Below are 19,219 nucleotides of genomic sequence, written 5' to 3' on the forward strand. Positions count from 1 at the left end.
CAGTGTTATGCTGCATTCGTTGACGTGTCTTCTGCGACCTACGTGCGTTCGAGCTACCAAGTCGGGGAAGAATGGATGGTCACGCTTATCGAGAAGACTACAAATATATTATTATAATCATTGATTATAAATGTAAATGTAATCTAGTTCTGAAAAAATAACATTGTCGGCAGTAAGTGAACCAACTAGACATTGCTGTCATCATAAGAGAACTCTTAAATATGAACAGTGTTATAAGTAGTTACAATGTATCGGTATACAGTCGGTATCGGCCGATGCTCATCCGGGAATCTGAATCGGTATCAGGAAGGAAATAATGGTATCAGAACAGCTCTTATCCTTGGGTGGAGACGGGCCAACGTACTGAGCAAGTTCAGGTTCTGCTGGACGGCTGTGATCCACTGCTGCTGAAGGCCCTGGTGGCTGCAGCAGAAGGTGACGTCCCGGCTCAGCCAGCGGTGCTGCGCCGACCGCCTGACGTAGCACACTGGAGCACACAGGGGAACAGGAGGAAGAGGTTAGCACCTGGTGGAGGTGAGTGGGCGGTGAGTCACCTGTATCAGTGACCGCCTGGAACAAACAAGGAAACAGTAGGAAGAGGTTAGCACCTGGTGGAGTCACCTGTAATCAGTCAGCAGGTGCTATTGGTGATTCAACAACAGGTGGTCAGTGGGATGTCAACAAAGACTGCGTCATAGATATAGAGCTGTGGATTGATTAACTGATTAACTACTTTGTGTACTTTAAAGGTGACATATTACACCACCAGGTGTGAGTGTGATTAGCCATTACAAGCCGTTTTGAAAATCAGTGTCTTCTGACTACACAAGTGGGTCAGAAGTAGTCCATCTAGATTCTAGATGTATGCTGGATAGATCAGTCTACCAGCCTACACAGTGGACTGCAGCAGACGTTGTTGATGTATCTGTCATACAGCCCTCCCAGTTAGTAGGCAGGAGGCTTTAAGAGATAAAATACAATCAATGACAGTTTTGTCCAATCTAACTGGCTGTGAACAGTGTGGAGTGAACTAGCGTAGCTCGGCTGGCTGGGTGGCGTGAGCGGGAAGGGTTAAGGGTGAGTGTCAGATGTGTGTATCAGAGGCTGAGAAGGAGGTGTATCAGATGTGTGTGTTTAAGACTGACAGGAGGATTGGGGGGGGGGGGGGGGCAGTGGGAACATTGCCGCGCCCTTCTCTGTGTTTTCATCTGAGGTCACAACACTTGATGAACGATCTACAGCGGAGACAGGGGCGGTTATGGGGCTTTCCGCTCTGTGCCGGATGGCGTGGACGTACGGCGATGTTGACATTTGGGGCGTGATCGATGGGGAAGACAACGAGCGCCCGTCTAGACTCTCATATCACCGTGAGGACGCTCTGAAGTCTTGAGATATGGAGATTGGGTAGCTAACTGTTGGTGGAACGGAAAATCAACAACATTGACAAATGGCGTTGTAGTTGTTGTGTCTGTCAAAGGCTTGTTCTGGCTCACAAATCACACCTCTTACAGCATCAAACATCCCACAGTCCTTTCTGTTTCCTCTCGTTTAGCGCTGGGTTTGAGGGAGTTTCCTCCTGATCCTTGTGATGAGGATGTTTCTGAGTGTTGTCGTAAGTGATCGAACATGTAGCCACGCACACACACAGACAGACAGACAGACAGACAGACACACACCCACAGCCTCACACAAGTGTCTAAAGATTACATTGAAGTTATGTTAATGTACGTTTACTGTGTGCTTTGGGATTTGCTGGCCATGACAGACAGGTCGCAATACTGGAACAACATTCCTGGAGTCGTGTATCCCCCCTCTCTGATGTAGGACCTTAATTAAACGACTTTTCAGAAACTGGTCTGGGGCCAGTGTCTCTTTTGACGGCCAATCAGAACCACTCATAGATATGGAGCCGATGAGGTTGATTCATGATGTCGGCGGTTGGATGGCGTACCTGTGAAGGAGTGGGGGTGGGGCTTCTTGTGTTGCTTGGCAACCGCCTCGCCCTCCGCGGGCTCGGTGATGGGGTGGGTGCTGTCCCCATCCTGGACCGCCACAATCTCACACACCTGGACGCGGTGGCACGCCGCTGATGAGAGGAGCAGAAGGAATGCTTTGATTTATGGCCCCGGGAGATGGCTGGAATACCAATCTGACGCACACACACGCACATGCACAAACACACACACGCACGCACGCACGCATGCATGTGCGTGGCGTGCACGCGCACACACAAAAACACACACAAACAAACCCTAGGATATGGCTTGAACACAACTCTCTGAAGTACAAACACACACACACACACACAGAAACACACACACACACAAACCCCAGGAGATGGCTTTTATACAACTCTGATGCACACACACACACACACACACACACACACACACACACACACACACACACACACTAGACAACTAGATACTGTACACATAGACACTAACAGACACACATTAAACACCTTAAAACTCCCATTGCTGCAACAGGCATGCAAATACACACATAAGAAACACACCTGCAGACTTACAAGCACACACACACACACACCCACGCACCACAGTAGAACAGTTCAATGTAATGCACGGATATTGTTTTGACATTTGGCCGGTTCAGAGAGCTGTCCTCAGTCGGGCATCAACAGAGCTCTGCGTCTATGAGCGCGGGCGTGCCCGCCCTGTCCGCCAACCCCCAGACTCAACGGAGACACGGCTCTTTGAGACCCGGCGATCGCCGATTGAAGGGCTGATTTGAGTGTTCCCAGTCCTAAACTCCTCATCCATCAGGCAGAGTGCTTGTTGATTCCCTGTGTCTGGCAGCGCACCGGGCCCCCGCTACCCAAAACAAACACACCTAGAATCTACAACGACGCCTGGGGATGGAGAGGCCATGGAACGGAGGATTGAGGATCAATAATTTCACGTTCAAAGGTGATCTAAGTGGTAAGGTTTTTCCAAGGTCCAGTGGGGGACTATAGTTGCATAACCTGGGCATTTATGAAAACCCAGTTGAATATAGTTTTGTGTATTGATTGTTTGAAATTATAGTGTAAATTTAACAATAACACTTAAAGGAGAACTCCGGCGATTTTTAAGCCCAAAACGGATGCGCGCGGATGCACAGCCACTGGCTAGTGGTTGGGAGCGCATCCGTTCTGCTATCGGCTAGCAAGGGGTTTCTGGATATGTCAACGGGGTAATCTGCGGTGATTGTTTGCATGAAAAAACACAAGGTTTATACTGTTTCGCCCAACTATTTGAGATAAACGAGCACGGTGGTGTCTCATAAGGAACCCACTCGTGTTACATAGGTCTTGGAATGGTTTTCTGAGTGTGTTTAGTAGCCCCAAAAGCGGATCAAGAACTTGCCCCCATAGGTTAGCCTTGTAGCTATTCCGCAGCGCCGGCAGCAAGTGCAAATCTCTAGCCTGGTCGAATACATTTTTGTCGGGTTTTCAGCTTTCCTCAACATGGGGTGACCCTCAGGAAAACAATCATCACGTTAAAAATCACCAGAGTTCTCCTTTAAAACAAGCCAGCCGCCACAGCAAAACATTATCATCCATTATTACAGAATCTAGTATCCTGACCAATCAGAATACTCTATTTTGGTTGCTCAATCAGTGCGATCAGCGGCGTTTTATTTCTGAACAACAGGCAGCTGCTATCAATAAAGGCTGCTATGCTGCCTTTCAAATCACACTTTTCTTTTTACTTGTATAACGTACTGCTGCTACCCTTACAAAGTACGTACTGCTGCACACAGTGTGAATACAATTTGTGAATACAATTTTGCAAAATAGCCCAAAAAGAATACCGGCACGCATACTGTGCAATGCGACCGGATGTATCGCAGTACAACATCCTGGTATTGTTGGCATACTGCATTTTCCATACGTTGTATTGAGACATGCTAAATCTTTTTCTGGCATACTGAATAGTGTGGCAGTGTGGGTATTGGAACGCAGCCTCTTCCCACTGGGGTTCACTAACGCAGGTGTCAACGCTCATGACACTAATGATGAGTCCGCTCCTTTAATGGAGCAGAGACCCGGTAGGAGACTCAACTAGTGAGATAACTCACAGAACATCAAAGTAGCCCAGCCATAATTAGTGTTACGCACCGCACCCCTTGCGTGACCTGCGATGATGGCTCAGTGGTAAGGCTCCATTGCCACCGTTATTGGAGTGTTGATAATGTTGTCAGAGGCCCGCCGTCACTGAGTCAACACTGCAGTGCCACTCCATCTTCATAACGTGATTTTATCAAAACATCGGCCGTTGACGGCTCCGACATCATCAAAAACACCAGGACAGCAGAACGGAGCCGCTTTGAACGGCGCAGGTTCAGTGGCAGGCAGCTACTCTGACGCACACAAACACAAACGCACACGCATACATACACACGTGAACAAACACGCACACATACGCGCATACACTAATACACAGACACACGGACACATGCAGAAATGCGTGCACACACACACACAGACACAGACACACACACACACACACACACACACACACACACACACACACACACACACACACACACACACACACACACACACACAGGGGTTGTGTAAAAACATGACAGACTGACGCAGCGTGATTCAAACGCGTTCCGAAGTCAGAGGTAAAGCGAGGGCAACATAATACGCCGGGAATAAAGAGAGGAACTTTCCTCAAACATTCTCCACTCTCTTCCCCGGAAAACGACAGGCAGCCTTCAAGGTGAGACGCAATTTAGGAGCGTCTGGCGCGCTGGGGGGAGAATTCATTCAAGGAGAATGTCTTCTGCTTGGAGTCGCAGCACAGCGCAGCGCAGCGGGATAATGTTATGGCTATTAATATTCTCTTTTTTGACAAATGCAAAGTTGAGTTAGAGCTTGGCAGGAGACGGAATGTAGAGGGAGTGCGGGAGAAAAAGAGCAGTTGTGTTCCTGCATTATTCATGCGTCTGGGTGAAACCTGCCCCTGCGTTTGGCAGCCATGATTGCTTTATGAATGCTTCATGAGCGGCGACGTTTGGTGGCGGAGTGAGTCAGGATGGGAACCTTGGTGTAGGGAGAATAGCCGGTTTAGAACCACAGCGTCGTCATCGTGTTAATTGTAGTTCATGCGTGATGACGGCGTTGACCTTTTTTTTCTCCGAGTCGGATGCAGGACGCATGAATAGCCCTACTGAAGATCCGAATCCCATTTATCTTCCGCAGTCTGTTGCTTGGTGAGGTGAGAACGTCAGATCAACCTGTGGAGTTGCCCTTGAGCAAGGCAGCCTCATCTGCTACGACGGACCCCCCCCCCGTCGTGGTAGCGATAGAAGTGTGTGTGTGGGCTGACGCACCGTGGAACTCTCTCTCTCTCCATCGCTGAACACACACACACACACACACACACACAGACGCAGACACACACACACACACACACACACACACACACACACACACACACACACACACACACACACACACACACACACACACACCCTCGGAGAAGCCCACCCATAACAAGAGGCTCTCATTTACTACGTCCCTCAATTGGCTGAAGAAGTTCAAATGGTTATGATGGCACCGCTGTTCCCTTGTGCAAGGCATTGATCACTCTCACTCTCATTGACTTCATACCAGAACGTGGATTGCTTATAAAATGTTGTGTAACGATGCTAACAATGCTAAAAACTCTAAGTGGTGTTTCTCATTCAATTCCCAGTGTAGTTTAGCTAGGTCATATACCAGCACCGCAGCGCTAACACGAGTGCTAACTGGCCAAGAGGTGAAATCCTCCGTGTCTAATCCGGAGGAGTGGGCCCTGAAATCCCTCCTCACAAAGACCCCCCGCTCAGGGAAGTGGGTCAGGCCGGGACAGGAGCTGACATTCACACACACTTACTTTGCTCCAATAATCCCTGGGTGAACTAGAGACGCACACAGACACAGGCACAGACACAGGCACAGACACACTGACAGACACACACAGACTCACACAAAGAGACAAACACGCACACGCACACGCACGCACACACACACACACACACACACACACACACACACACACACACACACACACACACACACACACACACACACACACACACACACACACACAGACACAGATGGGCATACATGCTCATACGGACAGACACACACACAATTTCTTACTTACTCACACAACGACACACGTTCACTCACACACAGTCACAGGAAACGAAATGATATTTGAATGGAGACACAATGTTGGTATATCCTGTGTGTGTTTGTATGTATGGTATATGCCAATATATGCTAAAGGCCCATGACGTTAAGGCACCGTCAATCTAAAATATACAAAAAGGTGGAAAACTTGAAATACACTTCCCAGTAAACTGTCCAGCTACAGCTGTGGTCTCTGCTCTTCAGAATTACATGCGTTCAGAGTTGTTCCGGTCTCAGAAACATTATGTGTATCATTGTGGTGAAGGAGGGATAACATCTCTTCCCTCTATTGAGCTCGGCTGGAGGTAAACCCTGGAGTGGCGTCAACCAGGAGGCCTGGACTTCTGCCAGCACCTCTAAACACCTTTAAACACACCTTAACACGTCTCCCTGTGTCCCTCCCTCTGGGGTTCTGTCAAAACTCTCTCTCTCCCGCTCTAGTGGTCTCGCCCACTCTCCCCCCGTTCTCTCTGGTTGTCTCCCTCCCTCTCAGCCTATCCTCTCTCCAGGTCTGAGTCACACGCCTTAACCTCTGGGCTGGGCCTCGCAGACCTGTGAACAGCTGAGCTGGGGAGGAAACAAATCAATGGTAAACATAAAGGGCGTCTCTCTCTCCCTCTTTCTCTCCCTCTCTCTCTCTCTCTCTCTCTCTCTCTCTCTCTCTCTCTCTCTCTCTCTCTCTCTCTCTCTCTCTCTCTCTCTCTCTCTCTCTCGCTCGCTCGCTCGCTCGCTCTGAGTGTAATTTTTTCTGGGTGTTTTCATTAAAACTAACACTGACGTCTATAAAATGTATAATGTAATCCAAGTCTTCACCTCTTCTGAGTAATTGTACCTGAGTAAAGGTGTTTTCCTCCCCCGGCCCTAAGCTCGGATGGCGTTTGCACTTAGTTGTTATCAAACTAACAGTAGCCAGCCTTAATTACCCCATCACCACTAAGGACATCCCCAGTGTCGGTGTACAACACAAGCTCCGACCATTAAAGTAGCTTATAACCATAAAACACACAACGAGGTGTACCGCGCTCAGACATGGTCGCTTAACGAAGAAGGATTTATGCGCCTGGAAATCCATAAAAAAAAAAAATCCAAGGGCAGACCCACCTCTTCCCCTCGTCTTGCAAACGGACTTGTTCGCTCTGTAGTTTGTAGCCGTTAAGTTGGATCTAAAAAGGACTTTGTTGACGTGTACCATCTCTGTATCTTCCGATGTCACTATGATACACTGATCCTCAGGGAGGTTGCAAATGGCACTGACAAGGAAGCTACGGTGGCCTGTAAGGAGCTAGTAGGCTGCCCAGGCTCCACAATGTTGGAAGAGCTCCCCGCTGACCTCAGCTGACAGCTGGAACCCTGCTGTTCCAACCTGTCCAACGTCAGGACCGCAGAGTCGCTCACCAGCTTCCGCAAAAGCCTCAAAACTCACCTGTTCAGAGTTCACCTACACTCTGCATAGCCAACCCGTCCCCCCCCTCCCCCTATTGTATGTTGTACGTCCTGGAACTTAATGCACGCACTTAATGTAAGCAGTTACTGTATGTTGTATTTATTCCTAATACTTAGTCATGTAGCCAGGGCCGCCAAACAACGGTGGGCCTCTTCATAACTAATTTATATATTTTTTTAATTCAATAACGTAATATTATTATAATTTTTTATTTTTTTTTTTAGAAAATGTTGGTGCCCCCCCAGGTACTTGGTGCCCTACGTACTCTGCGTATAGGGAGCAGCGGGCCTGTATATAGCGTCTTATCCTAGCTATCAGGTTGTAACCGGGGAATGGTTAACCTAGCGATTGTTAGTGCTTGGCACTTGGTTCTATGAACACCTTTACTGGTCCGATGTCCGGTAAAGAGGTCGGACGGGATGGAACAATAATCACATTTGTTTCACTTTCTTATGACAAATGTAATTATTGTAAGTCGTTTTGGATAACAGTGTCTGCTAAATGTACATGTAAATGTAAACCCTGCAAGTCTGTCGCATGCTCAGAACTCTTGTATTCCAAGTGTATCTTAGCCCTCACGTCACTGGGGGAGTTCATCCAAACGTGCGGGGAATCATTCTGTGGGGGGGCAAGATAGAGGGGTGTCCCCTGGGCCCAGAAGGAGGCCTCCAGCGCCTCCTAGGGCTGAGCTCCGTCTGGGAAAACCGATGCGTGTGGGAGAGAGGACTTGAAGAGATGTGTGAGAGTGAGAGTGTGTGTGTGTGTGTGTGTGTGTGTGTGTGTGTGTGTGTGTGTGTGTGTGTGTGTGTGTGTGTGTGTGTGTGTGTGTGTGTGTGTGTGTGTGTGTGTGGGGGGGGGTGTGTGTGTGTGTGCGTGTGTGTGTGGGGAGGGCGTGCCCACTGAGTTGGACATTATGACAGATTATACTACAGCATTGTTAATGCTTGATCCTGATTGGTCAATAACGTTCTGGGGGCCTGTGATTCTACTTCTGTAACGGGGCGGCTCAGCCTTTTGACGGTGCCCAATCAATTCGCCGCAAATCCGCCAAAATACAACCATCGACCAGATGTTTCCTTGTCAGTTCAAAAACAAATTGAGTCAAAGCGAAGCAGAACAATATTAAACTTTCAGCTGAAATAAAAATATAGATGAAAATAACAGAGAAATAGTCTTATTTAACCCTCATAGGGTTAGATGTGTTTTTATCCCAAAAATTCAATAATGATTGGGGACTCTTTTCTCGACATATTCTAGGCCATGTTCATATGAGGTGTATACTCCAAGGCCATTTAAGTAGAACATTATGAAAACACTACAATACCATCACAGCACACAAATTGAGCCAAAGCGAAGCAGAAAAATATTCAGCCTTCAGCTGAAATAACGACATCGATGAAAATAACAGAATTATTCTTAGTGGGGTTATTCTGAACACAGCATCACAGACGGATGCACCATCATCTCCCTACTTTTCCAATCTGGACGAAAGAAATCGGTCAAAGGAAGCTAATCCATCCCCTTGTCTCCACCTCCGGGACGAGGCTGTCATAACGCGCATAGCTCAGCAGACAGGCCCGCTGACGAGGACAGAAACCAGCATAAAGACAATCCATTCCTGGCCAGGTCGTTACAGTCCTCCCGGCAGCCTCGCGGAGGTCCAGCCACTCTGGATGAGTATCATCTGCAGCAGCGGGGGCCGTAAGCGGCTGTACAGCGGTGGAGGGGTGGAGCAGCGACAGATGGCTCTGCTTGCTGGTTCTGACAAAGTCTTCTGGTCAGTGAGTGGGGCCGCGGTTGTAAAAAGGGACTGTCTCCCAGTCTGGCTGGAGGGCGGTTACCCGTGAGCTGCAGGATGGAGGCCATAACACCGCTCCCTAAAAAAGGAACATTTACTGCAGATTACAGGCTGGAGGCAGCTCCGCCTGCTCGGCACTGAGTGTAAGCTGCCATCAAAGGGTCTGACAGCCGTGTCGGGCCCAGGTGAAGGAGGGAGTAAATTCGAGCGTGTTTGATCGCTGATGATGTCTCTTTAATCCGGGGTGTTACATAGGGCTGAGGTTTGTTGGTGATAGAGACTGCTCTTACTTCCATGGATCAGGTAAAGACATTCCGCCTCGACCCAGGCTTCACAGCGATGACCCCGGGGTCGATAGAGGGACATTGAGGGTGTTATAACGATTAACGGTTCTTTGAGTTCACCCGGTATGTTTTACTCTCTTGTAATAGAGCCATTATTACACATTTAGAAACGAACTGGTCTGTTTGGTCCATACCAGGGTGCAACACATCATTTAAACCGTCCCCCATTATGTAATCTCTTTGGTCAGACATCAAAGAGACGTGTTTCTGCTGAGGTGCTGAGTGATTTTAGCTTCCTCATCAGGTCACCAGGGGAACGTACAAGGCTGTTTTAATTGGGGAGAGGTTAACGTTGACATGGAGGGGTGTGTGTACATGCGGTGAAAGTATTTAGCTGTTTTATAAGGGAGCAAGGACTTTGTGATTAAAACTGGGAAAACGTGTTGGATAAAACTAGAGGGACTGCTAAAGAGAAGGAGATGGATTTTATCACAACAGCAGGCCTACAGCAGCGGAATGCTGCTAATCAACAATATGGTATCCTCTTCCCTGTGGCGGCTTCTAGCGTGTGTTGATCCTCCACCAACCCGCAAGCTAACGTTCGAACCATCACAGTGAATTTATTTGGGGGCGAAACTACCCTGGCTTCCTCAGAGCCTTCTACACCTCCCCGAAGAAGACTACAAAAAGCTCCGTCCCCGGGGGCCTCATTTGGGGCCCGGCGCCCCAGTATACTTAAAACAACATTGAAAATGGTGTGTTTCGCGCACACAAAATGGCCTCTTTGCCACCAAAACAAAACACCTCATCAGGCTTCTATCGCTGCAGTTTGCTCAGGGTGCTCATTTGGAACAGTCAAACTGTTCTCAAATGCCACAGATACACAGCTGCCTGCCATCGGCCACCATTTGTCAGTACCCTGCATCTACGAAAATAAGTACATTTGTCAGAAGAAGAGAAACAATATATCGCTGTCGGTACAGTAAGGATGTTTATAAAATATGCATACAAGATGGGCCAGTTGGAGGTAAAAGTTACTGAGAGTGTGAGGGATAATGCGCCTTGGTTTGAGCTCTCAAGATGGGACGACAAGGACACAGAGAGGAACCTCCGCCTAAAGAACGACCCACAAATCACAGTGGCCATTTGGCACCCGGTTGACATCTCCATGTTAGTCTGGGCAGCCGTTTGACAGCCTATGGGAACAAGCCAAGGCTGAGTTTGATGGAAGTATATCGGGGCCTGCAGCAGGACATTAGACCGCGTGGGGGAGCTCAGGGCGAGGGCGATTAGTGATCCGTGGTGGAGAGTTATGCATAGGATTGTGATAGTTAGCTGTGGTTTTTGTTTTGATCCCCAGTGTGTCATTTGTGAACACAGAGATTCACTCACTCACTCACTCACTCACTCACTCACTCACTCACTCACTCACTCACTCACTCACTCACTCACTCACTCACTCACTCACTCACTCACTCACTCACTCACTCACTCACTCACTCACTCACTCACTCACTCACACTCACACACAGTTTTTGCATTGATTTGTAATCTCCTAGACTATCTGGAATCTTCTCGTTGCTAGGTTTTTAATATTGTTTGTTTAACACAAAAGTCCACTTTGTGATTGGCCAAGCAAATACAGCAATCTATCTTTGCTAACAAGAAAGCCCGAGGAATCCTTGAGTGTTGACACAGAGTTTGTTTATCCACTGAAGTCCAAGATTAAGCTGGATTTCTGGTACTATGAAGAAATTAAAGCCATAGTCGGCTTCAAACAAATGTTTTCCTAATTCTTAAATTATTTATCTATACATCTATACATAGGTCTATAATCTTTCCTATCTATTTTTATGATATAAGCTTGCTACACCTTACCTACTAAACTACTTTATATTATCTTCAACCAGGAACTTGGGAGATCTCTTTCTCTTGCTCTCTTTCCACGTGTCACAGCTAATAGATAATAGGCTTTTATTATTTTACATCTTTTGTACGCAGTGGAGAAAGTTGGACTTCAGTGAATAAACTAACTGTGTCAACACTCAAGGATTCCTCTAGCTTTCCTTCAGCCTGGATAGATTGCCATCTTTGCTTGGCTAAAAAAAAGTTTACATTTGTGTTCACACATTATTGCGCTTGGAAAAATAATAAACAAACTATCAATAAGTCAGGAAGACACAAACAATGCAACACCTGTGTGTGTGTGCGTGTGTGTGTGTGTGTGTGTGTGTGTGTGTGTGTGTGTGTGTGTGTGTGTGTGTGTGTGTGTGTGTGTGTGTGTGTGTGTGTGTGTGTGTGATCACAGATCACTAATCCTCCTGGTCCAGAGCTCCTCCAAGAGGTATTCCTCCAAGTAGACACTACTCAATAAGTAGAGTCTAGTCAAGGGAGAGACTCTTCTCCTTGTCAGTCAAGTTTCAGCAGACTCCAGTCCAAACGAATAGACTCTGCACCTTGAGTAAAGTGAAGGAAGTAAAGGAAAAAACACAAACTGCGGCGTGGGCTCTACTCCTTGAATAGACTCTACTCCTTGACATGAGACTCTACTCCTTGACTCTACTCTCCTTGACCCGTACACTCCCTGAGAAGAGTCTACTCAATGTCACTTGTGTCGCGACTCGCGACACACGCTCACGTTGGAACGCACGACGCACCTGAACGGTGCGTGGTATCTTCTGATCGCACTGCAGGTGCGCTGCTGAGATAAGGAGTGGTCCGATGGGACACGAATATGTATACCTGCCTCTCTTAAATAACGAAAGAAAGTGAAAGTTTGGAAGACAAATCGCGACTGTCCATTGCTTGACAGTCGCTTTTTAAACTCACCGGTTCCGGAGAAGTGACCGAAGCCAACGTTGCCGCACTTTGTGGTTTTCTTCACGTCCTTCCACGTCAAAACCCTCCGAGTCAGCCGTACGTCGACCTGCTGCCTCCGACCCCGCGACAGCCGCGAGGAAAGCACCACCGCGTCTTCTGCTTCTTCTTCTCCTTCTCCTCCTCCTTCTCCTTCCATAACTTTCTCCACTGTGCGTCAAGCAGTTGTTGTCGTCGTCGTAGTGTGATAAATAAATACTAATAGTAGGCCTACTAAATAAATAATATAGTAGGCTACTGAATACATTTTCGAGACGGCTTGATGGATATAAATATATGCTGTAATACTAAATGAATACTATAGTCCTAAATAAATAAAAACGATAGTAGGCCTACTAAATAAATCCCTGAGACGGCTTGATGGAGGCGGTTGAAGTCCCCCGTGGTGCCCGCGGTCTGAAACAGTTGACTGAGCGCTCGCGGTGAACCACTAGTGGAGCGCGTGACGTAACCAACCCGGCGCAGGTCCTGCCTGCGAGCGCCCGTGGCTCCTGAAGTCTGCCGCTTCGCGTGAATTTCTGGCGAGACCTTCCCAGTCACCAGGAGAGTCTGCTGCTGCGCTCCCAGTTCACCAGCATGGCTGGATCAGACATTTACAGACATCAGCCTGCTTCCATTAAATTAGAGGAGTCAACTGGTCAGGTTGCGCACTTTTTGGTAAAAATAAATTTATCATTTTTTATTAATTATTTTATTTTTACTCTGAAACGATAATCAACGCTTTCAATGCGTTGAAGATACATACATCAATACCATACAGTTTCACTTTAGGCACTGATTCATAATTAATCAATATGGACTTTTTTCCACTTTAACTTTGGGAAAGTAAATTATATTTCCAACAAATGAATGGTCACCATCCTTGTCAGTACTTTTAAGATGCAGTCTTTGACACAACCTGAGATAATGTTCAAGTTATTTACTTAAATCTGTTGTACAACTGTCAACTTTATTCTCTGGATCGGATGACGTCAGTCACATCTTTGCCACCCGGCACTGGATCTAACTCGTGATTGGTCGACAGCGGCTGGCATTGGCCAATCAGCGCTCTGTTTGCTCACAGAAAGCCTCGGCAGCAGCGGCAGCATCAACATGGCAGCTTTCTGAGTGTTTAGAGGAGGTAGAGGTGTCAATAAAAACATTAATTCACTCTTTAGAGGCAACGACATCGCTCGGTTACTCGCGTTGGGCAGAGGTCGGCCTACAGCGGGACAATGTCGAGCGACGGGAATAATAAAAAGCAGTTCTGGAAACGGAGTACGAGCAAGGTTCCCGGCAGGTGAGTGACGTGGTGCCTTAGCGTTAGCATTAGCTCGGTTTCATAGCTTGGGGAACGGTAGATCCAAGGGTCCGGACGTATGCTCACTGTTGCTAACCAATCAGTGCTACGAACGTATAGTGTGGGCGGCTGCTTCTCTGCTTTAGCAACCAATCATCGATCCCGACATGCAATGGGGGGCGGGACCCTTTCCGTCACAAATAAACATTACAAGTTTAGAAATACAGTTTAATATTTATGGATAATATGATTAAAACAAATGAGTATGTACACCTCTTTATGTTTAAAACAAATTAAATAAAATACACGCAGGAAGAGGAATCATTAAATAACTACTCGCGGATTGGTTGTTGACCACAAGAGGTAACGCCCACCGTACGGCCGGACCCTTGGATGTAGCTTCCAAGATTTAACAGTTCATCGTTGAGCAGGAAAACTTTCCCGTAGTGGGTTGTTTTTAATATTGGTGCATACAGTCCCCACTCGTCCTACTTCCTACCGCCCATCGACTCTGAATAAACAACGAAATCATGTCATTAATACTGGAAACATTGACTATCCTGCTGAAATGGTTAGCGGTTCCCTAGCATAACTTGGCTAACAGGAGCTCACAACAACAACATAATGATACCATCCTTATTTTATCCTGGACATGAGTGTTTCTATTTTGAAGTAGGCGTTAATGTGACTGCACTATGTATGCATGTATTGCACACACACGCACAAACACAATAACATACAATGCTACGTTAAGATAAAGTGTTGGAAAGCTACATCGGCTAGCCCAGAAGTCATTCAGTGTTCAGACAGATGAGTATGGCTGTTTCTCGCAACGTTACTGCTTACTATTCACGCACATTAGCAGACACCTTTATGCATTGCAACGAAAGGTGTCAACTGATACATGTCATTCAGGAGCAAATCTATGGGAGTTAAGGGCATCCTGCTCAAGGAGGATCTCTACAGGTTAAGCTGTTGATATAGGGGCATCAAACCCAGTAACCTTCGTCTGGGAGTCGAACCCCCTAACCAGGAGCCCCTCTGTGCCCTCTCCGCAGCATCCAGCATGTGTACGGTGCTCAGCACCCCCCCTTCGACCCCCTGCTGCACGCCAAGTAAGTTCCTGTGGTCTCATTTAGTTTCCTTTTCATTTCCATAAGTATACTTTTCCATAATTGATCCACAAAAAACATTAAACTTTCAAATATTGAAGCCTGTGTTTCATGCAAGGGCTATGTGATTAATTTCATTACTTGGCGTAGGAAGGGAATTAGTCCACACACAGACAGACAGACACACACACACACACAACATGACCATATAGAACAACTCTGTGATAGAGAGGATGTGTTTAGGTACCTTGTTCAAGGGTGTAGTCGTGTTGAGCCACTAATTCCCTTTACTTATGCTATCAGACCCGGAGTAAACATACCTGAAAATCCAGTTATTATCGAAGCTGTTTGCTGTTCGCCCGTATATATCAATGTCAAGTACGTAACATAACGTGCACTTTTTTATGAATCTTTTTATGGTTTGTTTGATGGTGTGTCCAGCAGAAGTTGGGAGCATGGTATGACATTAAATATTGACATGTTCTGAAAGTTTATTGGTGTTAGTTAATGAGACCCTGGAAGGCCTTGTTAGGCAGACTAGATATGATGGCACAGGCGTAGCGTGTCAACAGGAAGTGAGGGACCGCACATGACCAACTCACAACCACTTTTCCTAGCTGATCTGAACACACACACACACACACACACACACACACACACACACACACACACACACACACACACACACACACACACACACACACACACACACACACACACACACACACACACACACACGTGTGCCGGTGCGTGTGTGTTCACCAACCCACCTTTTCTAGCTGATCTGAACCCACACACACACACACACACTCATGAACACGTGTTGATTGTTAGTCTTAGTAAGATCTTCAATATGGTAATAACTACAGGAGACATACAAGAGGGTTGACATGATGTCATGCATGTGCCAAGAAGAATCAAGATAGTGCCTTGGAATGTGCTTTGAGAACCACAGACCACATGATGTGCTGTTTCCAGGCTCTTCATACCCATGACACGCAGGCTTCAGACAGGGGCGGGGGGGTGGGGGCAGGAAGTGGGATGGTCTAAATTAAAACAGCAGTACTCTGTCTATGTCAGTGGCGTTTGGAAAAAAACAACAAGATTTATCACACAGTATTAACCGAGTCAGTAGACTTAGTACTTCGTAATACACCAGCTGTGTTCACAAATGTGGAATTGATAAACCAAAGGACAGTTGTCATCTAGTTTTCAAATGAAATGCCTCCAAGTCACTATGCTTGAGATGTGTTGTACACAAAAAAAAAAGGGCCCTCCTTATTAACCTAGCTCCATGACATTGTACCATTAAAACATCAGGCTTCCCCTCACCATCACTCTTTCTCATCTCATCATCCTGACGTGTGATTGGCCAAACAGGATCCATAATGGGCTAGTTCAAAGTGGCCCAGACAGACAGACAGCACTACCGTATCGGGTACACACACACACAAGCGCTGGATTACTATTCAAGTAACGTTATTTAGGAAGTCGTGTCTGATGCAACTCATTTCCTCTGAGGATTGCGCTTCATTTACTGGTGTCCTATCGTGGGGTTCTTCACTGAGCGCTTTCTCATCCAAGTTGTCAAAGAAGTCGGCAAATGGGAACAAATCGTTGCTCTTTGTTATGCTAATCATTTGTCTCAAAATCTGAACGTGTTTTCACCCCAGTGACCTCCCCACACACACACTCAAACTGTCACACACGCCGCATGCACACCAAGACTCAAACGCACTCGCATAAACACACTCAAAGATCCACAAGCGCAGTCACTCGCATAGTAACGCACATCAACATACACAAATGTACACACACACACACACACACACACACACGACTACACTCTCTTACGCACACACCTGCAAGATGGGATTTAATTAAAATCCATTTGGATTGTCTCATTTCATGTTCCCGAGGAGGAGATAGAGGAGGTTTGTTCTCGGCGCCTCTCGCGGAACAAAGAGAAACAGATCAACAGAAAGGTGTTCTTTCAAAATGGAGGGATTCAATCTAGCGCCGCTCGGAGCCCTAGCGTCGTCCTTCCACCCCCCTTATGGGTCCGTCACACGGACTGAGACGTGAGGGGGGGGCTGGCTAGACGCAGACTCACCCACCCTCAACCGCTTGTCCCGGTCGTCCCGACTCCTGTCACAGCTGTCCGAACCCTCGCTCTTGTCTCGGAGAATGTCCGTCTCTCCGGGGGACTTGGCGCTCACCTGGGAATTATGGTTTTGTCATTTATCTGACTGCTTGCTCTCCCTTTCTGGAGAAAAAAAAACCTGTGTTCTTTTGTTTTCTAGTTTTGCTTTCACAAACCTATGACTGTCTCTCTCCCCTTCCTCCCTTCTCTCTCACTTTCAACTTCCTCCCTTGTCCCTCTCTCTCCCTTGTCTCCCTCTAATTCTTTCCCTTTCCTCCCTTGTCTGTCCATCTCTTCCCTTCCTCCCTTTTCTCTCTTTCCCCTTTTATCTCTTGTCTCTTGACTCTCACCCTATCTTGTCTCTCTCCTTCTTTCTCTCTCTCTCTCCCCTCCCTCCTGTCTCTGTCTCTCTTTTCTGTCTTTCTCCTTCCTCCCTTGTCTCTCTCTCTCAACTTCCTCCCTTGTCCCTCTCTGTCTTCTCTCTCTCGTCCCTCCCCCAGTCTGATCAAGGCGGGGCCCAAGCCGGCCCCCGTGACCCCGGGCGGTAAGCCCAAGAAGGCCACCACCTTCCAGGAGTTCGAGAGCATCACCAGCGACGCCTGGGAGGTGGGCGACGACGACGACGACGAGCTGCTCGCCATGGCCGCGCACAACCTCAACATCGAGGTCGTCATGGAGACCGCCAACAAGGTGAGACGTCCCCGAAACCCCCCCCCCCCGTGCGAACGGGGGACGGACTCTCAGTTTGTTCTTCGAGATTTATTTCAAAATGTCAGACGGCTGAGGCCCCGGTGGGAAGCTCTGAATCATCGGGAGATGACGGAGAGTGTTTGAGAAAGTTGGGAGAGAGCGAGTTGATGTGAGGGTACGGGGGGGGGGGGTGATTTGTGGCTGCGCTTCTTAAGACAAAACGTGTGTCTGGGAGATGTTAGAGCGGCCTCTAGACGGGCCCCTAGACGGGCCCCTAGACGGGCCCCGGACTCCTAAACAGACTCCTTAGCAGGGGCCACTTTGATAACGGGGCTGCTGGCAGAAGACTGAGGCGAATGAGGAGGGCTGTTCGTCTCAAGCCTCTGGGGCTCTGTGTTTATAAGATCTCATTTCATTTCTTGGTTTCGAAACTTCTGCCCGTTTAAATTGGTTTAGAGATGAAACAAAGAGGCGATTCGGATGGCGATTGTCTGGCACTTAATGTACCCACTTATTGTGTGTTGTACTTCCTGGCACTAAATGTACTCACTTATTGTATGTAACTCCCTATCCTTGCACTTGCAATAGTCCTTAGCATAGTGTAGCGTCTTATCCTAGCTGTCTTTGTTGTACACAGGGAATCGGTTAACCTAGCGATTGTTAGTGCTTGGCACTTGGTTCTATGAACATCCTTACTGTACCGACAGCCATATATTGTTGCTTCTCCTTCTTCTGACAAATCTACTTATTCTAAATCACTTTGGTTAAAAAGCGTCTGCTACATGCCCTCAATCTAAATTTTAACGTATTTGTCTGATAATAGTTTGGTGTTTTACACTGATTGAATATCAAAGTGCTCCATGAAGCACGTCCCCTCCCCGTCCAGCGGTCCTTAGAGGTCAGAGGGCACGTGGTACTATTGTTGTGGCCCCCCGTGACATCATCAAACCGCGCCTGATGACCCCCTCTGGCGTCAGGTGATCGAGAACCACAGCAAGCAGCAGGAGAGGCAGCGGCGGGACGACGAGACGGAACGCCAGGAGGAGGACGAGCAGGAGGAGCAGCAGCAGGAGGAGGAGGAGGAAGAGGAGGCCACCGCCGAGGAGGAAGAGGAGGAGCAGCAGGAGGAGGGAGGGTCGTGTCGAGGGGAGGGGACGGAGGAAGAGGCCGCCAGCACTGAGACGTCGTTGGGTCCCCACGGCGACAGCCGGCTCATCAAGTCCCACAGCGAGGCTCCCATTGGCTCTCCCAGAGGTGAGTGGACCACATCACTTCCTGGTCTGCAGGAAGTTCCATATTAGGCGTTGTTGGGTACAGAACCGTCCCAGGAAATACCCCTTCACAAGAAAAAATGGACCCCGTAAACATAAGTTTAAGATTGCGTTAACACAGAGGAAAG

The 19,219-nt window shown here is 47.7% G+C and overlaps 2 protein-coding genes across 2 annotated transcripts in view; one reads left to right on the plus strand and one right to left on the minus strand.

Annotated features, from left to right (window-relative positions):
* The window catches only part of cerk (ceramide kinase), a 36,390-nt gene extending 23,410 nt beyond the window's left edge, over positions 1-12,980 (minus strand). The window contains exons 1-3 of the mRNA XM_056578883.1: positions 12,549-12,980; positions 1,952-2,086; positions 365-487 (exon numbers count right to left, since the gene is read on the minus strand). Of these exons, the coding sequence (XP_056434858.1) occupies positions 365-487; positions 1,952-2,086; positions 12,549-12,735 (445 nt within the window). The 5' untranslated portion in view covers positions 12,736-12,980. The remainder of the gene's footprint in view (positions 1-364; positions 488-1,951; positions 2,087-12,548) is intronic.
* Positions 12,981-13,669: 689 nt separating this feature from the next.
* The window catches only part of tbc1d22a (TBC1 domain family, member 22a), a 100,001-nt gene continuing 94,451 nt past the window's right edge, over positions 13,670-19,219 (plus strand). Inside the window, exons 1-4 of the mRNA XM_056579019.1 lie at positions 13,670-13,875; positions 14,934-14,990; positions 17,631-17,820; positions 18,798-19,074. Coding sequence (XP_056434994.1) covers positions 13,811-13,875; positions 14,934-14,990; positions 17,631-17,820; positions 18,798-19,074 — 589 coding nt within the window. The 5' untranslated portion in view covers positions 13,670-13,810. The remainder of the gene's footprint in view (positions 13,876-14,933; positions 14,991-17,630; positions 17,821-18,797; positions 19,075-19,219) is intronic.

The sequence above is a fragment of the Gadus chalcogrammus genome, chromosome 19 (assembly GCF_026213295.1).
Source record: "Gadus chalcogrammus isolate NIFS_2021 chromosome 19, NIFS_Gcha_1.0, whole genome shotgun sequence".
In the NCBI taxonomy this organism is placed as follows: Eukaryota; Metazoa; Chordata; class Actinopteri; order Gadiformes; family Gadidae; genus Gadus; species Gadus chalcogrammus.